This window comes from Panthera tigris, chromosome E3, assembly GCF_018350195.1.
Source record: "Panthera tigris isolate Pti1 chromosome E3, P.tigris_Pti1_mat1.1, whole genome shotgun sequence".
In the NCBI taxonomy this organism is placed as follows: Eukaryota; Metazoa; Chordata; class Mammalia; order Carnivora; family Felidae; genus Panthera; species Panthera tigris.
Genome location: NC_056675.1, coordinates 34,118,598 through 34,135,829, shown reverse-complemented (window position 1 = coordinate 34,135,829; position 17,232 = coordinate 34,118,598). Strand labels below are relative to the sequence as shown.

Below are 17,232 nucleotides of genomic sequence, written 5' to 3'. Positions count from 1 at the left end.
TCAGTCACCACAGTCCCTCCAGCTGGCCCTGGCTGGCCCTGGCCTTCTCAAATAGGAGGGGTCTTACGCAGCTCGGTGCCGGTAACCAAATTCCGCACCCAGACTGGGCGGCTTACACGACAGACATGTATTTCCTCGCGGTTCGGGAGGCTGGAGTCCAAGGTCAAGGTCAATTTGGTTCCCTGGGGCACTCTCTCTGCCTGGCTTATAGACGTTGCCTCCTCGCTTTGTCCTCACGTGTGCGGGAGAGAGAGCGAGAGAGCAGGAACTCTGGGGTCTCTTCCTGTAAGGACACTGATCTCATCACAGGGGCCCCACCCTATGACCTCATCCAACCCTCGTCACCTCCCAGAGGCCCCTCTTCCGAACACCATCACACTGAGGGAGAGGGCTTCAAACTGGAAAGGACACAGTCTGTCATACAGAGGGGTCCATTCCCCTCATGTCAAGGCTGAGGGGAACCCTTCCTGACCAGCACTCCTCAGTTTCCCAGGACAACTGCCTGACTTGGACTGTTTAAGGAGCCTTTAGTGTATTCTCTAGAATAATTCAAAATGTCAACACAAAGGTATGTACCAGGGTGTTCACCCCACTGGTGTTTATAGTCGTGATAACCAGAAAAGATTGGAAACCCGCCTTTACAGCCAGTAACAGGGAAAGAGGACTTAAGTGTAGGGGTTCCAGATGGAACCCTGGCAGTTCACAGAGGCAGCAAGGCGGCCAGTGCCGGAGGCGAGGGGTCGAGGTGGGTACATCCCAAGCTCACCAGCCAGCAGGCCTGTCCTCCCCCTTTCAGCGAGGGCCCCTCCCCGCTTATGATTTAGACAGAAATGTCTGCTGCTTAAAAAAAAAAAAAGAATCAAGAGCCACTGAACTCGAGTACCCCCCTGCATGCATCCACAGTATTGTGCAGAAATAGTCACAGAGGGTTTCTCTTGGCCCGGAGACACGCATGCCGTAATTTAGTGAAAACGGGAGAATGTAAATTACACGGACGCTGTGCTGTCAACCATGTAAATAAATGCACAGATTACTGGAAGAAATCCCGCTCACATGTTTACAGGCCTTGCCTCTGGGCGGTAAGGTTGGTTTTTTTCATGCTTCCTTAAATGTTTTTGTTCCTAATCCACCTCTTGCGGGCAAATCTACCCAGCCCTTTCTCTGTGTTCATACAGACCTCCGTACACTTAAGTATTTTCTTTTTTTTCTTCTGGCCATCTTTAAAAACAGTGGATGGTGCCCTCCCTCCTTCTCATCTGATACCCGCGGACATCCTAGTCCATCAGCACTTTTAGACCCCATTCCTCACGTTGAGTGGCTGCATTAGGGGACAAACAAGGAAAATGACGGGGAGGGGGGTATTCCAGAGTTTGCTGGGGCTGGGGGTCCTGGTGCTTCTCCCGGGGGCGTCTCAGGGACCTAGAGGAGATCAGCCAGCCTGAGAAAACACTACGTGAGCCTCCCAGCGCCTCTGGGCCCCGTGGTTGCCTCTGCGGTGGTGTCCCTGGTAGTGTGCCTGAAGCAGCTGAAAACCCATCTGATTCCCTGGCCAGGTGGAGGGTCAGGAAATAATGCAGCTGTGCCATTCGCTGGGGAGTCCCTGCGTCCCTCCTGAGCCCAGGGGCAGCCGCTCCGGCCCCAGCCCCACAGACCCCTTCCAGAGCCCTGGGGCATTTCCAGTGAGACAGCTGGTCCGGCCTCCTGTCCCAGGAGGCACCAGGCCCACCTGGAGCAGGGAAGTCAGGGCAATCTGCAGGAGGAGGAGTTTGCAGAGCCCATAGACAGGCTGAAAACTCAACAGCCCCAGCAGGGCCGAGAGATGGGGGCCGAAAGCTCAACAGCCCCAGCAGCCCAGGCAGGTGACATCAGGGCAGAAGGCGGGTGTCAGGCCCTGGGGCAGCCCGGCTCGAGCAGCCTTTGTGTTTGACTACAACGGGCCCAAATTATGTGGAATTTGTGAGAAGGCAGAAGTTTGGAGAGTTCAGTGAAATCTCTTGATTAAAAAAATTGAGGGGCACCTAGGTGGCTCAGTCAGTTGAGCCTCCGACTCTTGATTTCAGCTCAGGTCATGATCTCACTGTTCCTGAGAACAAGCCGTGAGTCAGACTCTGATGATGGTGCAGCCTGCTTGGGATTCTCTCTCTCTGCCCGTCTCCTACTCGCATTCCCTCTCTCTCTCTCTCTCTCTCTCTCTCTCTCTCTCTCTCTCTCGCAAATAAGAAAAACATACACATATAAAAAATTAAATTAAAATTTTTAAAGAATTTTACTGGAGCACCTGGCTGGCTCAGTCAGTAGAACATATAACTTTTGATCTTGGGGTCGTGACTTCAATGAGCCCCATGTTGGGTGTGGAGCCTACTTAAAATTAACAAAAGAAAAAGTCAAAAAAACTTTTACTTTATTGACAAAACAAAACGTCTGTGGGCTGGACGTCTCGGGACCTGGTGTGTAACTTGTCCGTGCAAAGGGACTGAGGTTCTTCTGATGGACTTCTGTGGGTGTGTGGGGACCACAACACGGCCCTCCAGTCCTCACAGCGGTGACTGATGTGACCACTGTCTCTTGGTCCTAGGCCCCCGGCTGCCCCGAGTACAGCATCCTCTCCTTCATGGGCGCGTTCCACGGGAGGACCCTGGGTAAGGAGGGAGCGGAGCAGCGTGACCCCGAGGTGGCTGTTAGATAAGAGCAACCACAGTAGGCGGCTTCGATCTTCACCTTGGCAGTTTCCACCTTGCGTCTCTCACGGACTCCACTCTATTCTCTGAGGGGGGAGGATTGTTAGTCCCGCTCTGCAGACACGGAAAGGGAGGCCCAGCAAGGAAGGAACATTCTAAGGCCGTCCAGGGGCAGAGCCAGATTCGAACCCTGGCCCTGTGCCTTCGCAGCCCGTGCTTAATCTGTGATGAATCAGAAAGTCAAGGGCGCACGCGCGCACACACAGGTTCACGGGGTCAGCTTCGGGACGTTACAGGAACTGCGGGCAGCGGCTTCCCTGGGTGTTGCGAGAACGTGGCCTGAATTGCCCGTGATCCCCTTTTCCAAGACTGTTCCTCCTGCTTCCCTAGGGTGCTTAGCGACCACGCACTCCAAAGCTATTCACAAGATCGACATCCCTTCCTTCGACTGGCCCATCGCACCGTTCCCACGGCTAAAATACCCTCTGGAAGACTTTGTGAAAGAGAACCAGCAAGAAGAGGCCCGCTGTCTGGAAGAGGTAACAGCGGACCCTGCAGATTTCCCCTCCCTGTCTCCTTACCCCCGGCTCCCCACCACCGCCGCAAGGCTCAGCTCAGGGGAAGAAGAACACAGGGTTTATGTGGGACCCGCGTGGTGCTCCCTGGGAGGGTCGTAGGGACAGAGAGGCACATCAGGAAAAGTAAGGGGGCACCTTGATTTTTCCACCTGGCGTCCGTCACCCCACCTGTGGTACTGATGTCTCTGTATTTAGGTTTCTTTGGGGGCAAGCTTCACTGACTGCAGAATAGGAAGGAATTTATGAGAATATGAGGCAGCCCGTAGGAAAAGTGCATCCACAGGACCCTGTTGTCCACTGCTTCTCAGCCTCCTTCCAAGTCCTGGGGCTCCCTGGGGGCTGAAATGGGGCCAGGGGAGGGACTGGGAACAGGGAGCCCCCTGTTGCCATGCCTCAGACACAGCTAGCACCCCTCCTTTCATCTGTTCCAAATATTGGGGTTCCGTGTTAGACACTGGAGGATTCCATTGCGGGGAAAAGAAATTGGAAACTCTTCAGGTCTGGAATTTGAGCTCAAGTGAGGCTGGTTTGAGGCTGGTTTGCCTCTTAGACACATCATCATCCTTTTCAATCAATTCATGGTTAACACCTACAGGGGGTCTAGTACAGACCTGTCGAACAGAGATGTGAACCCCATGTGTGACTGCAGTGGATCTAGTAATCACATTTTTGAAAAGTGAAAGGAGGGGCCCCTGGGTGGCTCAGTCGGTTAAGCATCCAACTTCAGCTCAGGTCATGGTCTCGCGGTCCATGAGTTCGAGCCCCGCGTCCGGCTCTGTGCTGACAGCTCAGAGCCTGGAGCCTGTTTCCGATTCTGTGTCTCCCTCTCTCTCTGATCCTCCCCCGTTCATGCTCTGTCTCTGTCTCAAAAATAAGTAAATGTTAAAAAAAATAATTAAAAAAAGTGGAAGGAAATGGGTAAAATTAATTTTAATAACATTTTTTAACATTTATTTATTTTGAGAGAGAGAGAGAGAGTTTGAGTGGGGGAGGAGCAGAGAGAGAGAATCCCAAGCAGGCTCTGTGCTGTCAGTACAGAGCCCAACGTGAGCCTTGATCTCATGAACTGCGAGATCATGACCTGAGCTGAGATCAGGAGTCAGACGCTTGGGGCACCTGGGTGGCTCAGTCCGTTAAGCATCCAACCTCAGCTCAGGTCATGATCTCAGGGTTCGTGGGTTCGAGCCCCGTGTCAGACTCTGTGCTGACAGCTCAGATTCTGATCAGATTCAGCTTCCGATTCTGTGTCTCTCCCTGTCTGTGCCCCTTCCCCGCTCACACTGTCTCTCTCTCTCTCTCTGTCTAAAATAACCAAACATTTTTTTAAAAAGGTGCTTTTCTGAGTACCCTGTCACTGTTTAGTTAATTATTTTTAATTCACTAACACATCACTTATCTACCACCAAGTGCACTCATTTTAGTGTCTAGTTCAAAAAGCTTTACCAAGCAAATATACCCATAGAACTACCACCCTGATCAAAGGCCTCTTATCACCCCACAAAATACCCTCAGGTCAATCCAAGGTTCAACCCATGACCCCCACCCCCTACCCCGCTCCGTGACACGACCGATTAGATTCCTATCATGAGAGGTGACTTTTGCAACAGTTCTTTTGAGCAAATACACGCCTCAGATTCTGCACGGAAAGGACTCTCCCGCCAACAGTAATATCACACTAAGGATACAGCGATGGCATTACCAGCAACGGCCACAGCTACGCCGTCCTGCACGCCGGACCCCATGCTGCATGGTTTCATTCATTTGCTCTGTGACCCGAGCCCTTAGTTTCTGTCCCACAGGTGCAGCAGCAGGCCCAGGTAGGGCACACTCCCACCCACAGGGGCGGCCCCGAGTGGACACCACAGTCCTCACCGGAGTGCACACGAACACATACTCAGCATCGTTTCAGGGGGTCGTGGAACCCACATCCCCATCGGCGGATGCTGCTCTAGGGCTCCCGCCAGCTATGGTTACTTCCCCCTTGGGAATGCAGGTAGAGGATCTGATCGTAAAATATCGGAAAAAGAAGAAGACGGTGGCCGGGATCATCGTGGAGCCCATCCAGTCTGAGGGCGGAGACAACCACGCATCTGATGACTTCTTCCGGAAGCTGAGAGACATCTCCAGGAAGGTCAGTGCACAGGGCTGGGGCTGGATGGGGCCATGGGCTGTTTCCAACGGTTTTCCCAGAGCAAAGTGTTAGCCGCGGGGTCCTTGTACACGTCCAGGTGGTCAGAGGCTGCCTGGTGGCCTCACAGGTAGAGGCATCGGAAAGTAGGGAAGGAGGAAGGGAGGGAATTTCTCCCTAAAATCTCACTGCAGAATCAGCCTCCACCCTGCAGTGTTAGCTGGGCACTTTCCCACTCAAGAGATGCCTGGGAAGACCTCAGCCTCCTCCCTGTTCTCTCTAGAGAGCCCACCTCATCTCTCAGCCACACCCAACAGACGCTAGTGAGCACACGTTGTTGCTTCCGTGTGTGTATTTCAGTTTGTCGTGCACACGGAACGGGCACGTCCGGCCAGTAAGATGGGAGCTGCTCTCAGCACAAGTGCTCGGGAACTAGCATTGGGTGGGGGGGGTGACAGAACTGGCAGACAGGACAGCCAGGGCCTGGGAGGCACGTCTCGGCCTCTCTGCTGGGACAGCAGGCTGGCGGAGGAAGTCAGCTGGCCAACTCCAGCCTGAGCCGAATGCAGTGTCGCTGTGCTCTGGGGTTCAGGGCGTACCTGACGTCACGGTTCTGTTCCAGCTCAGCAGTCTGAGGACAAGTTGAAGCTCAGACCTCAGAGCCGCCCGGTTTCGCTTCGCACGGCCCCGGAACGGGGGCTTGGTCACAGAGGCGGGCTGGGTGCGGGGTTCCGGGCTGGTTGGCGGTGGTGGGTGTTGACTTCCTTCTTCTCTCCCATCTTGGTCAGCACGGCTGCGCCTTCTTGGTGGATGAGGTCCAGACAGGAGGGGGCTGCACTGGCAAATTCTGGGCCCACGAGCACTGGGGCTTGGCTGACCCGGCGGACGTGATGACCTTCAGCAAGAAAATGATGACAGGAGGCTACTTCCACAAGGAGGAGTTCAGGCCCAACGCTGTGAGTAGCAGCCCTGCCCTCGTCTCCTCGCTCAGGACCGCTCCCTTCTCCAAACCAGGAGCTGAGTGGACACCGGACGAGTCCCAGAGGTCTCCTGACGCCCGCTGTTTACCAGTGTAACTAGCCAGCGGTAGTGGTCGCCCAGCTCTCTGCAGGGCGGCTTCCTAGCAGCCCACTGTCCGTCTCCTGATTTCCCTGTGCACCTACAATGATAGAGCTCATCGCTGCTGCTGTGGACCGAGCCTTTGCTATGTCCTGGCCCAGTTCTAAGTAGTCCTCGTGTACTTGTAACCCTCACAACAGTCTAACCAAGTAGATGCTATTTTTTCTCTCCTAGTTTAGTAATGAAGACTCAGGCACAGAGAGGTTAAGTAAGTTGTCCCAGGTCACACAGCCTGTTCGGTGACAAAGCTCAAACCTGGAGCCCATGCTCTAAACCACTACACTGCACTGCCAGATACACATAGGGATTCACACACACACACACACACACACACACACACACACACACACACACAGTTACCAGGGCCCTGGGATCCTTTCTTCTACCAATCCTGCATGTAGTTTCCCCCCTCAAGATTGCCTCATGATCCACAATCACTGCTGGAGCTCTGGCCATCACATATCAATTCTAGGCAGTAGGAAGGAAAAAGGAAGGAAGGACAAAGTAGCCCCCTTCTTGTCTTTATAAAGCAGCCTTCCCAGAAATTTCACAACATTTCTGTTTCTAACACGTTGACTGAGATCTGGTCAGATGGCCACTCCTATCTGCAAGGGGGAGCTGGGAAGTATGTTTTAGTTGGCTGCACTGACACCCCGATTAATTGAAGGAGGGATATATCGGGTGGTCATTGTGGGTCAGCCTGCTCTCAATCCACTCCTGACTCTACTACCTACGGGCTGTATTTTTCCAGGACAAATCACTTAACCTCTCAGAACCTCGGCTCTTTCTCCAATTTTAATATATGTGCTGCCGAAGCGAGCACCCTCGGCTCTTTCCCTATAAAACGAGGATTGTAGTAGTTCAGAGCCAGCTGTCTCGGTGTCCCCAGGACTGAGGGACTGTCCCGGGCATGGACCAGCTTGGTCTCCCTAATGGCAGTGCCGGGCTGTGGGGTAGCTGTTGTGGAAGGAATGCACTGAGCTGCCGTGTGGTATCCTCCCTGGCCTCGGGAGATGCTCCCTGGGTTAGTTTCTCTCCTCCTAAGCGGGGGACAGGGTGTGTCCGGGCGAAGCGGGGCCCCTCCAGGGTGCGCCTGCGTGCGACCCTGCTGACACCACGCGCCTCCTTCCAGCCATACCGGATCTTTAACACCTGGCTGGGGGACCCGTCCAAGAACCTGCTGCTGGCCGAGGTCATCAACATCATCAAGCGGGAGGACCTGCTGAACAACGCGGCCCGCGCCGGGAAGGTCCTGCTGACGGGGCTGCTGGACCTCCAGGTACCCCTCCCGGACCCCCACCCATGCATGGTTCCCCACACACCCCCAGGGCAACATCTGAGCCTTGTTTCCGTGGACCCCGCACCACCCCCATCCCCAGCTCCTGAACACCTGGCTCTCCTCTGACACCAGGTTCCGACATTTGTCCTTTGAGAATTCTCGCAAACACGCCCCACTCACAGCGTCCCCGATGCATCCCTCTTCCCTTGTGGGTCCCGTCCTCCATGTACACCCCCCCCCCACGCAAGCAGCGCTGTGCAGTGGGAGACTCTGCACGCCTCTGAAGGGACTTTAAATGTTCTAGCAACCAGACTGAAAGTACAAAAGGAGGCAAAGCTAGTAATAATGTAGTTTACTTTAACCCCTTCTATCCATACTACGATTTCAGCCTGCCACCAATAGAGGAAATAATTAATGTGGTTTTTCATGTTCCCTGCTTTTTAAAAATTTTCTTAAATATTTATTTACTTTTGAGACAGAGACAAAGACACAGCATGAGCAGGGGAGGGGCAGAGAGAGAGAGGGAGACACAAAATCTGAAGCAGGCTCCAGGCTCTAAGCTGTCAGCACAGAGCCCGACGCGGGGCTCGGACTCACAAACTGTGAGATCGTGACCTGAGCCGAAGTCAGGTCAGACGCTCAACCCACGGAGCCACCCATGTGCCCCCATATTCCCTCGTGTGCACCTCAACTTGGACTGGCCACGTTTCAGGCCACGTGTGGATCCCGCGTGGGACAGCATAGCTCTCAGTTATAATCAGGTGTCTTCGTACTTTTATTCTGTCTGCCTGACCTCCCCCCGCCCCACAAATCACCCCAACCCACACGCACGCCTGACTCTCCTAGACGGGGTGCGAGCTGTCGGGAGCCATGGTGCTTCCGGGACTGGCCAATCCAGCCCAGGAGTTGGAGGACAGATGACCTTCTTCAGATGGTTACAAAGAGTCCTTCTGCCGGGGATCTGGAGGATCCCATGACCTGAGCAGAACCGCCAAGGGGTGGTGACAGTGGTTGGCAATAGTAACAGCTTCTATGTTCTTTGCCAGCATTTACCTCCCTGATATGATCAATGACCTAGTAATTATTATTTCCATTAATTGAGAACTTGCTAAGTCTGAGGCCAGGTGGGGGGTGGGGAGGGGCAGGCACAGGACATGGTTCCAGACACAGAGCAGTGGCAGGAGCTCTGGGGACAAACCCCACACCCCAAGATAGGGATGCCAGATTTAATGAATTACAATACAGGGCTCTCAGTTAAATTTGAAAAACGGCAACGGATTTTTTTTTTTTAGTATAAGTATATCCTGTGTGCCATTTGGGACATACTTACACTACATTATGAGTTGTTGATCTGAAATTCAGATTTAACCAGGTGTCCTGTATTTGTTCTGGCACCCCTAGCTCAGAACAGTTTGAAATTAGGAAAACATAATTATCCTCATTTTCTGCACTTGATCTTAGCCCAAAGGCTGAGAAATGATGTTTGTCCTCATTTTCCGGATGAGAAAAGGGAAGCCCGGGGAGGTGAGCAGCAGCAAGGAGGCCAGGCTTTAACCCCAGTTCTGCCTGATTGCAAAGACGCTGCAGGGGTCAAGTGTGGCTGTTAGAACAGCTGAGACCTCCCAGTGGCTGTGGGTGCGTGTGCTCTGCGTGGAAGTTTTTTCTTTCTCTTCTCTCGGTCTGGATTTACATTTAAACTGGGGGTTGGGCAGAGGCCAGGGATAAACGGCAGACGTGGTCGTCTGCCCCTGGGAGTGGCGTCTTGCCACCCCAGCAAAGCGAGGCCCAGGGCGGACAGAGCGCCAGAAATGTTTTCTTTGTAGGTCTCTTAAATGTCCCAATTAATGCCAGCCATCCTTAGTCATGAGAGCAGGTCCTAAGCACCAGGCAACTCGAAAGGCCCTGGACTAAGGCCCCTGGCTTTGAAAAGGGGTGTGGATAGTATTACCCTAAGCGGCTTCCAGATGCGAGATGGTGCCACAGCTAAGGGTTCTGGGAGAACACCCCATTGCCAAGCCTGGCATGGTGCCTTGGGAGGCCCGACTGGTTCATCTCAAGGGATGCAAACGGTCAGGGGTCCCTAGCAGGGCCTTACAAAGCTACAGGCGAGGAGGAGTTCAGATTACAGGATCCCCTGAAAGAGTGGGTGAAAGAAAAGGATGCCCATAGGGGTGGGGCAGCAGTCGAGGCCCCACCATGAGGAGGGGTGGGGAGGGAGCTCCACGTCCTGCGCCGCTTAATCACGTCAGCGGTCACCAGACACGCGCACGGGCGTGTGTGTCCGGGTGTCTGAACAGATGAGACCTTGTCCCCAGAGACAACACTCTGGTTAGAAGGGAGGAGTATGTTCAAAGCGCAGGCTCCCAGCAATCAGCAGGGGCCAGACCAAGCAGAGGAACTGCTGACGTGACTTCCGAGCCTCAGATCCCCCCCACCCCGCGGACACCAAATACTCCCTTCTCCGCTGGTGGAATGAGAATTCAAGACCATGCGTGGCACGTATACGGGCCTCTATTGCCACCAGAATGTGGCTTTGTCTCCACTTTCTACCACGGGTCTGCAGGGAGATGACCTTGGCCCCCCGGGCTCCGCCCCCACTGCGCTGAGATCATTTGGGCTCATCCAGCCCCGTTCATTATCCTTTGTGCGAACGATGGAGCGGAGGAGGACCACAAGCTTCCACACCAAGTGACTATGTTAGCTTCCTCAGGCTCTGGAGCACATGAGCACAAACTGGGTGGTTTAAACCATTCTCTTACTGTTCTAGAGACCACAGGTCTGAGATCGAGAGAGCAGCGTGCGTGTTGACTCTTGCTGCAGGCTCGGGGCAGGGGTGGGGGAGGGCCCATGCCACGCTTCTGTCCCAGCTTCTGGTGGTCCGCAGACCTTGGTGGCATCCAAAGGATTGTGGGTGCCCCTTTCCGGCCTCTGCCCCCAGTGTCCCCCTGTGTGCCTGTGTCTCTGTCCAGATTTCTCTCTTACATGGACACCTGTCCTTGGAGTTAGGGCCCACCCTCGTCCAGCATGATGTCCTCTTCACCTAATTGCATCAGCAAAGACTCGATTTCAAAGTAAGGTCAACTTCGCAGTGTCCGGGTCGACATGAATTTGGGGAGGGGGGCACCGTTCAGCCCAGGACAGCTTCTAGCCTCAGACCCTGCAGTGAGGCTGAGCTGCTGCTTCTAGAAGAACCACCGCTTTTCTAGAAAAGGAAAGTAAAGATGGCCGGTGTCTCCCAAGCACCTGCCGAGTACCAGGCCCAGCACTTGACGCAGGAATCTTGTCTCACTAAATTCCCACTGTGGCCCACTGGGGGCAGTAGCATTTACATCTTTCAGTTTGCAGAAGAGGAAACTGAGGCTCAGGCCACTTATGTGACTGGCCCACAGGTGTCCAAGGAGAAAGAGGCAGAGTGGGTTTTGAACCCAGGACTGGAGGTCTCCAGGGCCCGAGCCCGTGACACCGCAGCCGTCCTGGCTGGTCCTGCAAAGGCCGGAAGGCCAGACCCAGGGGGGCATTTGAGGAAGCTCCCAGCTGCTGCATGGGTGCCGGGCTCTGACGCCGGCCTGTCTCCCCGCTGCAGGCCCGGTACCCCCAGTTCATCAGCAGGGTGAGAGGACGAGGCACTTTTTGCTCCTTCGACACTCCCGATGAGTCCATACGGAATAAACTCGTTTCAATGGCCAGAAACAAAGGTAAGTCCACCAGGAGCGGAAGCTGAGCTCCATCAGGGTCCTCCCCACCCCGTCCCCCGTCACCTGGGACGGGCGCTGTGGGGCAGGGGGCGGCAGGGGGACTGGACAGCGTCTGAGTGTTCTTTCTCAAAAGAGAATGTGGGCAGTGGGATTTCCTTATGCACTTATTCACTCGGTAGATACGCACCGAGAAGGTGAGTTGCAGTGACACGGGAGAGAATCGTGGTCGTGAACTAGACCGTCGGGGCCTTGCCTTCATGGAGCTCCCAGTCTAGCAGGAAGGGGGCATGGAAGACAGTTTTCATAAACCATCGGTTGCAGTTGTGCACCCTAGGAAGCAGGAAAAGGGGCTAAGGATGGAATAGCTGGGGGAGGTGTCGGGAGGAGGAAATCAGGGGAGGCATCCTTGAGGAGGAGGCGTTTTACCTTAAGTGTAGCCGCGTGAGCAGGGTTGGCCAGCTGAAGGTGGGGAGGGGCATGTGGGCAGAGGAAGGGATGGGCGCAATTACAGGAGGCAGGGTGGAGCCGACAGAGGTGCGGAAGCCTCTGGAAAGGAGCGTGAGGAGGGGCGTGAGGAGGGGCTTCCAGGCGGGGAGGTCAGAGGGCGGATGTGTGGCAGGCACTCTGCTCCGTGTCGGGATCCCAGAGGGGCACGGGTAACTCGCCTCCTGTTCCCGTGAGAAACGGAGTTTCAGAGGCGCCACGAGACCTTGACCAGGGCGCCTTTGAGATCAGCGGGTCCGTGCCTCTCGGGTGACAGTCTGCCCGTCGCACGAGCTGCCCGCCTGCACTTCTGCGTTTACCTGTTTGCCGCTTTCCGTCCCGGCTCCTCCACGAGCTCCTGCAAGACAGGGGCTTTGCCTCGGGACTTAGGTCTCAGTGGGCCTCGCCCAGGGGCAGCAGAGCAGGTGTTGGAGGTGGGAGGGAGGGAGGGAGGCAAGGACAGATGGACGGACGGGAGGTGCCCCGCGTGCGGCTCTGAGCCCAGGCGGCTGACCTCCCTCCTTCGTCCGCTTTCAGGCGTGGTGCTGGGAGGCTGCGGGGACAAATCTATCCGATTCCGCCCCACTCTGGTCTTCAGGGATCACCACGCACACCTGTTCCTCAACATCTTCAGTGACATCTTAGCAGGCTTCAAGTAAAGGAGCCATCTCCCCTGCGCTCTGAGAAAGCCCCGATCTCAACAGTTGTCAAATTGATTAGTTTGCCTAATTCATGTTTTCACTTAAAGGATCAGAGGCGAATGCGTGACCTGTAGGGTTCTTTGCAGGGAGGGGATGTCTGTGGTGGCTTGGGGGGTGGGGGGACGGGCGGGAGGGGCTGGCTTTGATTCTCCTCCCTGCGGAGCCAATGATGTACATTGGTGTAAGCCCAGAAATTCTGCTTGAGCCCTGGACATAGTCTCAGGCAGGGCCATGAGGGTTCTGGCCATATATCTGCCCACCTCAACCCCAACCGTTTCTTTGGAAGCCAGGCAAGGGAATGACAGCTGCTCGCGGGACTTTTGGGCTCCGGTCCCTCTCAAGTGCCATATTCTGTGACCGAGGATGCTGACACCCCTCGCCCTGGCAGACATGCTCTCCCCTCCCACCCAGCCCTGGAGCTCTGAGCAGGTGCCGTGCACAGTTCATTGACGGATGGGACAGATCGTACGGGGGCAGGAGAGCAAGGACATTAGGATTGAGCTGTGGTCTGGGAAGGGGTCCTGTGGCCTCCTTACGTACGACTGGGGCCACCCTGCTCGGTGCATCTGGGGACCCTCTAAATTGTGAATTCTGTCCTTGACGGGCTGTTGCCTTGGAGAATCTCTGTGCCATTACTGGCACTTCTTACTCACCAACCCTCTGTTCCCCACACTCTGTTCCCTCTGTTAAATGTGAACCCAGACGTCGGTGGCGGGGGAGAGGGGACGGGACTGCAGCCTGAGCATCCAAGGGGACACACAGGAGCCGGAAGGTCAGAAGCACAAGCCGGTCTCCCAGGAGCGGCAGAGCCACGTCCTCCTGTCTCCCCGGGGCATCTGGGGTCTGACCTGTGGACCCCTCGCCCGGGGGGCTCTCTAGCTTCTCCTCACCCCCCTGCTCCACTTGTGCGCGGCCCTTGCCGGACTCCATCACAGGCAGTCAGTTGCTGAGCTGTCTTCCTCAAGAAGCACCGAGAACACTGGGTGCCAAAACTCCCCCAGAAACCAGATTGCCCGCTGGTTCAAGGTGGCATCCTCATACTGGGCACTCCAGAGGACAGCTGTTCCTGACATGAAAGGGCGTGTAGATTTCCAGGCGGAGGATACTGGAATGCTTAGTCGGCCTGTGGCTGAGGCTCAGGGGCCTCTTCTGGAGGCCAGGCATTCTTGGGACTCGTTGGACTTCAGATGCCCCTAAAAAGAGCATCTGGCTGTCCTGCAGCCGTGCAGACTCGGGAAGCCTGGCTGTCCTCCCGGCCCACCCCCTGCTGCCTGGCCGGCTGGCTCGGGACAGGGGCATATCAAGGTTCCCAGTTCGGCACTTTGTTCTTTCAATAACTAATCATCCAAAGACCTCAAAGCGGTTGTTTTTTTTTGGTTTTCTGTCGTGTGTCAGGCTATCTGCTCTGCCAGCAAAATGGAGGTGTCTGCTCCTCTCTCTGCTGGATGCCACTCGTCTGTTCACTCGTCCCTTTAACCGGTCACTCCTTCATGGGACTGTCCTTATGTACCTGCTCTGCCCCCAGGCCCAGTGCAAAGCCCCAGGAATACAGAGGGGAAATACAACATGGTCCCTCCTCTCGAGGGATTCACATGTCATCGGGGACAACAGACTCTTACGTCAGTAGTCAAAGCAGAGGGGCAAGTGCTGTGCCGAGAGGAATGTACGGGAACGTCAGGAAATCAGAGGGAGTGTCCGTCAGGGGCGGGGGTTTTCAGGGGGCAAGTGACCTTTGAGCAGGGTTTTGCAGAACAAGCAAGAGTTCTCCAAGCAGACAAGGCAAGGAAGAGTGTCACAGGAAAGGGAACACACTTTCAAAGGCACCTCAGCCCACAGTCTCGCACCTTTCGCTGGGGATCCAGATTCTCAATATCCCAAGGCAATATCCCAAGATTCAAGGCCTTATTTAACAAGCCAGATGCAAACCAAACCATAATTCATGTATTGGCACAAGGACGCTTTCTCTGGAGGACTTTAACGTTGGGTGCAGACATTCAGTAAGGTTCCTGGGGTCCCAAAGGTTTCCGAGCCAGGGCACGACCAGAAACTGGGCTCTCTTTGGTGGAGAGAGTGGCCGTAGACATTTTGTTCTCTCCCACGGGGCAGTCATAGAGGAATGAAATCGTTTTATCTGGGAAGTCATGTCCAGACTTACTCCCTCCTTACCAAGGGAAGTTACTTCTCGTGAAACTTTTTAAGCCATTTATCAACACGTTCTTGTTGGCTCAGGGCGTAGTAGGAGTTCCTGAGGCATCTTCTTTTCAGGGTGGGGGTAGAGCTGGAAGGATTTCAAAGCAGAGGACTCTCGGCAGGGCTCAAGATGGTAGAAACTGTGGAGAGGGGGGTAACAACGGGGAGCCCGGCCGACAGGTTGCTGTCCAGGGCTGGGCCCGCAGAGCGCTTCTGTGGCCGACGGTCTGGGAACGAACCCATCTCCCATCAGTGCTGTAGACTTTAGTAACTATCTCTAGGAAGTCTTTTACAGAAAGCAAGGTCCTGTAATAGCAAGTCTTAGCACATCCTCACTTTTATTGTAAATGTTTTTTTATAATTTTTACTGACAGTAACCATGCAAAATTGTGCACATTAAAACATCTATATATCTATACCTATCTCTATACATATATATATAAATGTATACATATACCAGCTCATGGTAGAGAAGCATAGCTAGGGAGCACCGCCCACTAATGCATTCAAATCTTGTTTACGGTATTCTGTTGACAGTGCGAATAAATGATAAAGAAGTTAACATGTCACAGTGTAACTGATGACCATACGCACAATTCCGTGAAATTAAATGTTTCCTGTGTTAATCGGTATTCTTAAATTTAAAAAAAAAAATTTATAATGGAAACAGAGTGAATGTGTCCTTTTTGGGTTTGGAAACAGTTTTGTTAAATAATTGTTTGACAAGCACACATTAAGCACCTACTCTGTACCTCTTAGGGAGGTCTTGGGGGGTTATACTCTACCTGCCCAAGTGTGCCTGTACTTAGGACATACTGTGAGGCCACTATTTTCACCAGGCTTCATCAAGGACTTACCATGTGACGGGGGCACAGGATGGACAAGGCGTGGTCCTTACGCTCAGCTCATCTTTGGTGGGGCAGAGGTCACAGCGACACGGGTAGACTCTGGACGCTGCACATTAACAAAGGGCGGGCCCCGAGCTGGGGTGGAAGTTGGTCCCTGAGTTTCATCTTCAAGGTCAAGCAGGAACTGCACCAGTGACTCGGAGGCAGGATGGAGGGCATTCCAGACCCCGGACACAAAGGCAGGGTGAGGGCAGGCATCCCAGGGTGTGGATCAGAGAAAGACCACAAGAGTCAGAGACCAAACAGGCAGGACTGGGCCTCAGAGGGCCTTTGGGGCCACACTGCGAGGCAGGGGATTTCCACGCAGGGGTGCAGGAGGTGCAGGTTCGGAGCAGGGGGGAAATCCAACATGCCGAGGACATGAGGGACGGAGAGACCGACACACCAGTCAGGAGTGTCTAGGACCCAACCTGGACAGGGACCGTGGGCTCCTGCTCCCAGCTGTCAGTGACCCCCGTGTGGCTCTGACTTTTCTCACCTGCAAATTGCATGGTTTGGATTGCATGGTTTCCCAGGTTCCTTCCACCGTGGACACTCAACGCGTGTATAAGATTATCGTCGAAGGCAAGGTTTACTATTACATGTATTGTTTAGGGGCGCCTGGGTGGTGGCTCAGTCAGTTTAGTGTCCGACTCTTGGTTTCGGCACAGGTCATGATCTCACAGTTTGTGAGTTTGAGCTCTACGTTGGGCTCTGTGCTGACCCTGGGATTCTCTCTCTCTCCCTCTCTCTGCCCTTCCTCTGCTCGCTTGCTCTCAAATAAATAAACTTTAAAAAAAATTTTTTAAACAAAACAAAACGTATTTTAAAAATAATCACATATTGGGGCGCCTGGGTGGCTCAGTCGGTTAAGCGTCCGACTTCAGCTCAGGTCACGATCTTGCGGTCCGTGAGTTCGAGCCCCGCGTCAGGCTCTGGGCTGATGGCTCAGAGCCTGGAGCCTGCTTCCGATTCTGTGTCTCCCTCTCTCTCTGCCCCTCCCCCGTTCATGCTCTGTCTCTCTCTGTCTCAAAAATAAACGTTAAAAAAAATAATTAAATCACATATAAACGGGGCACCTGGGTGGCTCAGTCGGTCGAGCGTCCGACTTCGGCTCAGGTCATGATCTTGTGGTTCGTGGGTTCGAGCCCCGCATCGGGCTCTGTGCTGACAGCTCGGAGCCTGGAGCCTGCTTCGGATTCTGTGTCTCCCTGTTTCTCTGCCCCTCCCCCTCCCCGCTCGTGCTTCATGTCTGTCTCTCAAAAATAAACATTAAAGAAAAATTTTAAATAATCACATACAGTAACAATTATCGTTTGTTGACCATCTCCTATGTGCAAGCATAGGCTGCAGGTGCTTTATAATTTTCATGACAAACCTATGAGCTGTGCCTACTTTTTTTTTTAATGTTTATTTTTGAGAGTGTGAGTGGGGGAGGGGCAGAGAGAGAGGGAGCCACAGAATCCGAAGCGGGCTCCAGGCTCTGAGCTGCCA

General features: G+C 54.1%; 1 protein-coding gene across 2 annotated transcripts in view; it reads left to right on the top strand.

The window, feature by feature from the left end:
* The window catches only part of ABAT (4-aminobutyrate aminotransferase), an 89,958-nt gene extending 74,436 nt beyond the window's left edge, over positions 1 to 15,522 (top strand). For both annotated transcript variants that reach the window (XM_042972496.1, XM_042972497.1), the window contains 7 exons: positions 2,576 to 2,639; positions 3,069 to 3,217; positions 5,250 to 5,387; positions 6,173 to 6,340; positions 7,636 to 7,782; positions 11,366 to 11,477; positions 12,498 to 15,522. In XM_042972496.1, the coding sequence (XP_042828430.1) occupies positions 2,576 to 2,639; positions 3,069 to 3,217; positions 5,250 to 5,387; positions 6,173 to 6,340; positions 7,636 to 7,782; positions 11,366 to 11,477; positions 12,498 to 12,619 (900 nt within the window). In that variant the 3' untranslated portion in view covers positions 12,620 to 15,522. The remainder of the gene's footprint in view (positions 1 to 2,575; positions 2,640 to 3,068; positions 3,218 to 5,249; positions 5,388 to 6,172; positions 6,341 to 7,635; positions 7,783 to 11,365; positions 11,478 to 12,497) is intronic.
* The last annotated feature ends 1,710 nt before the right edge of the window (positions 15,523 to 17,232 follow it).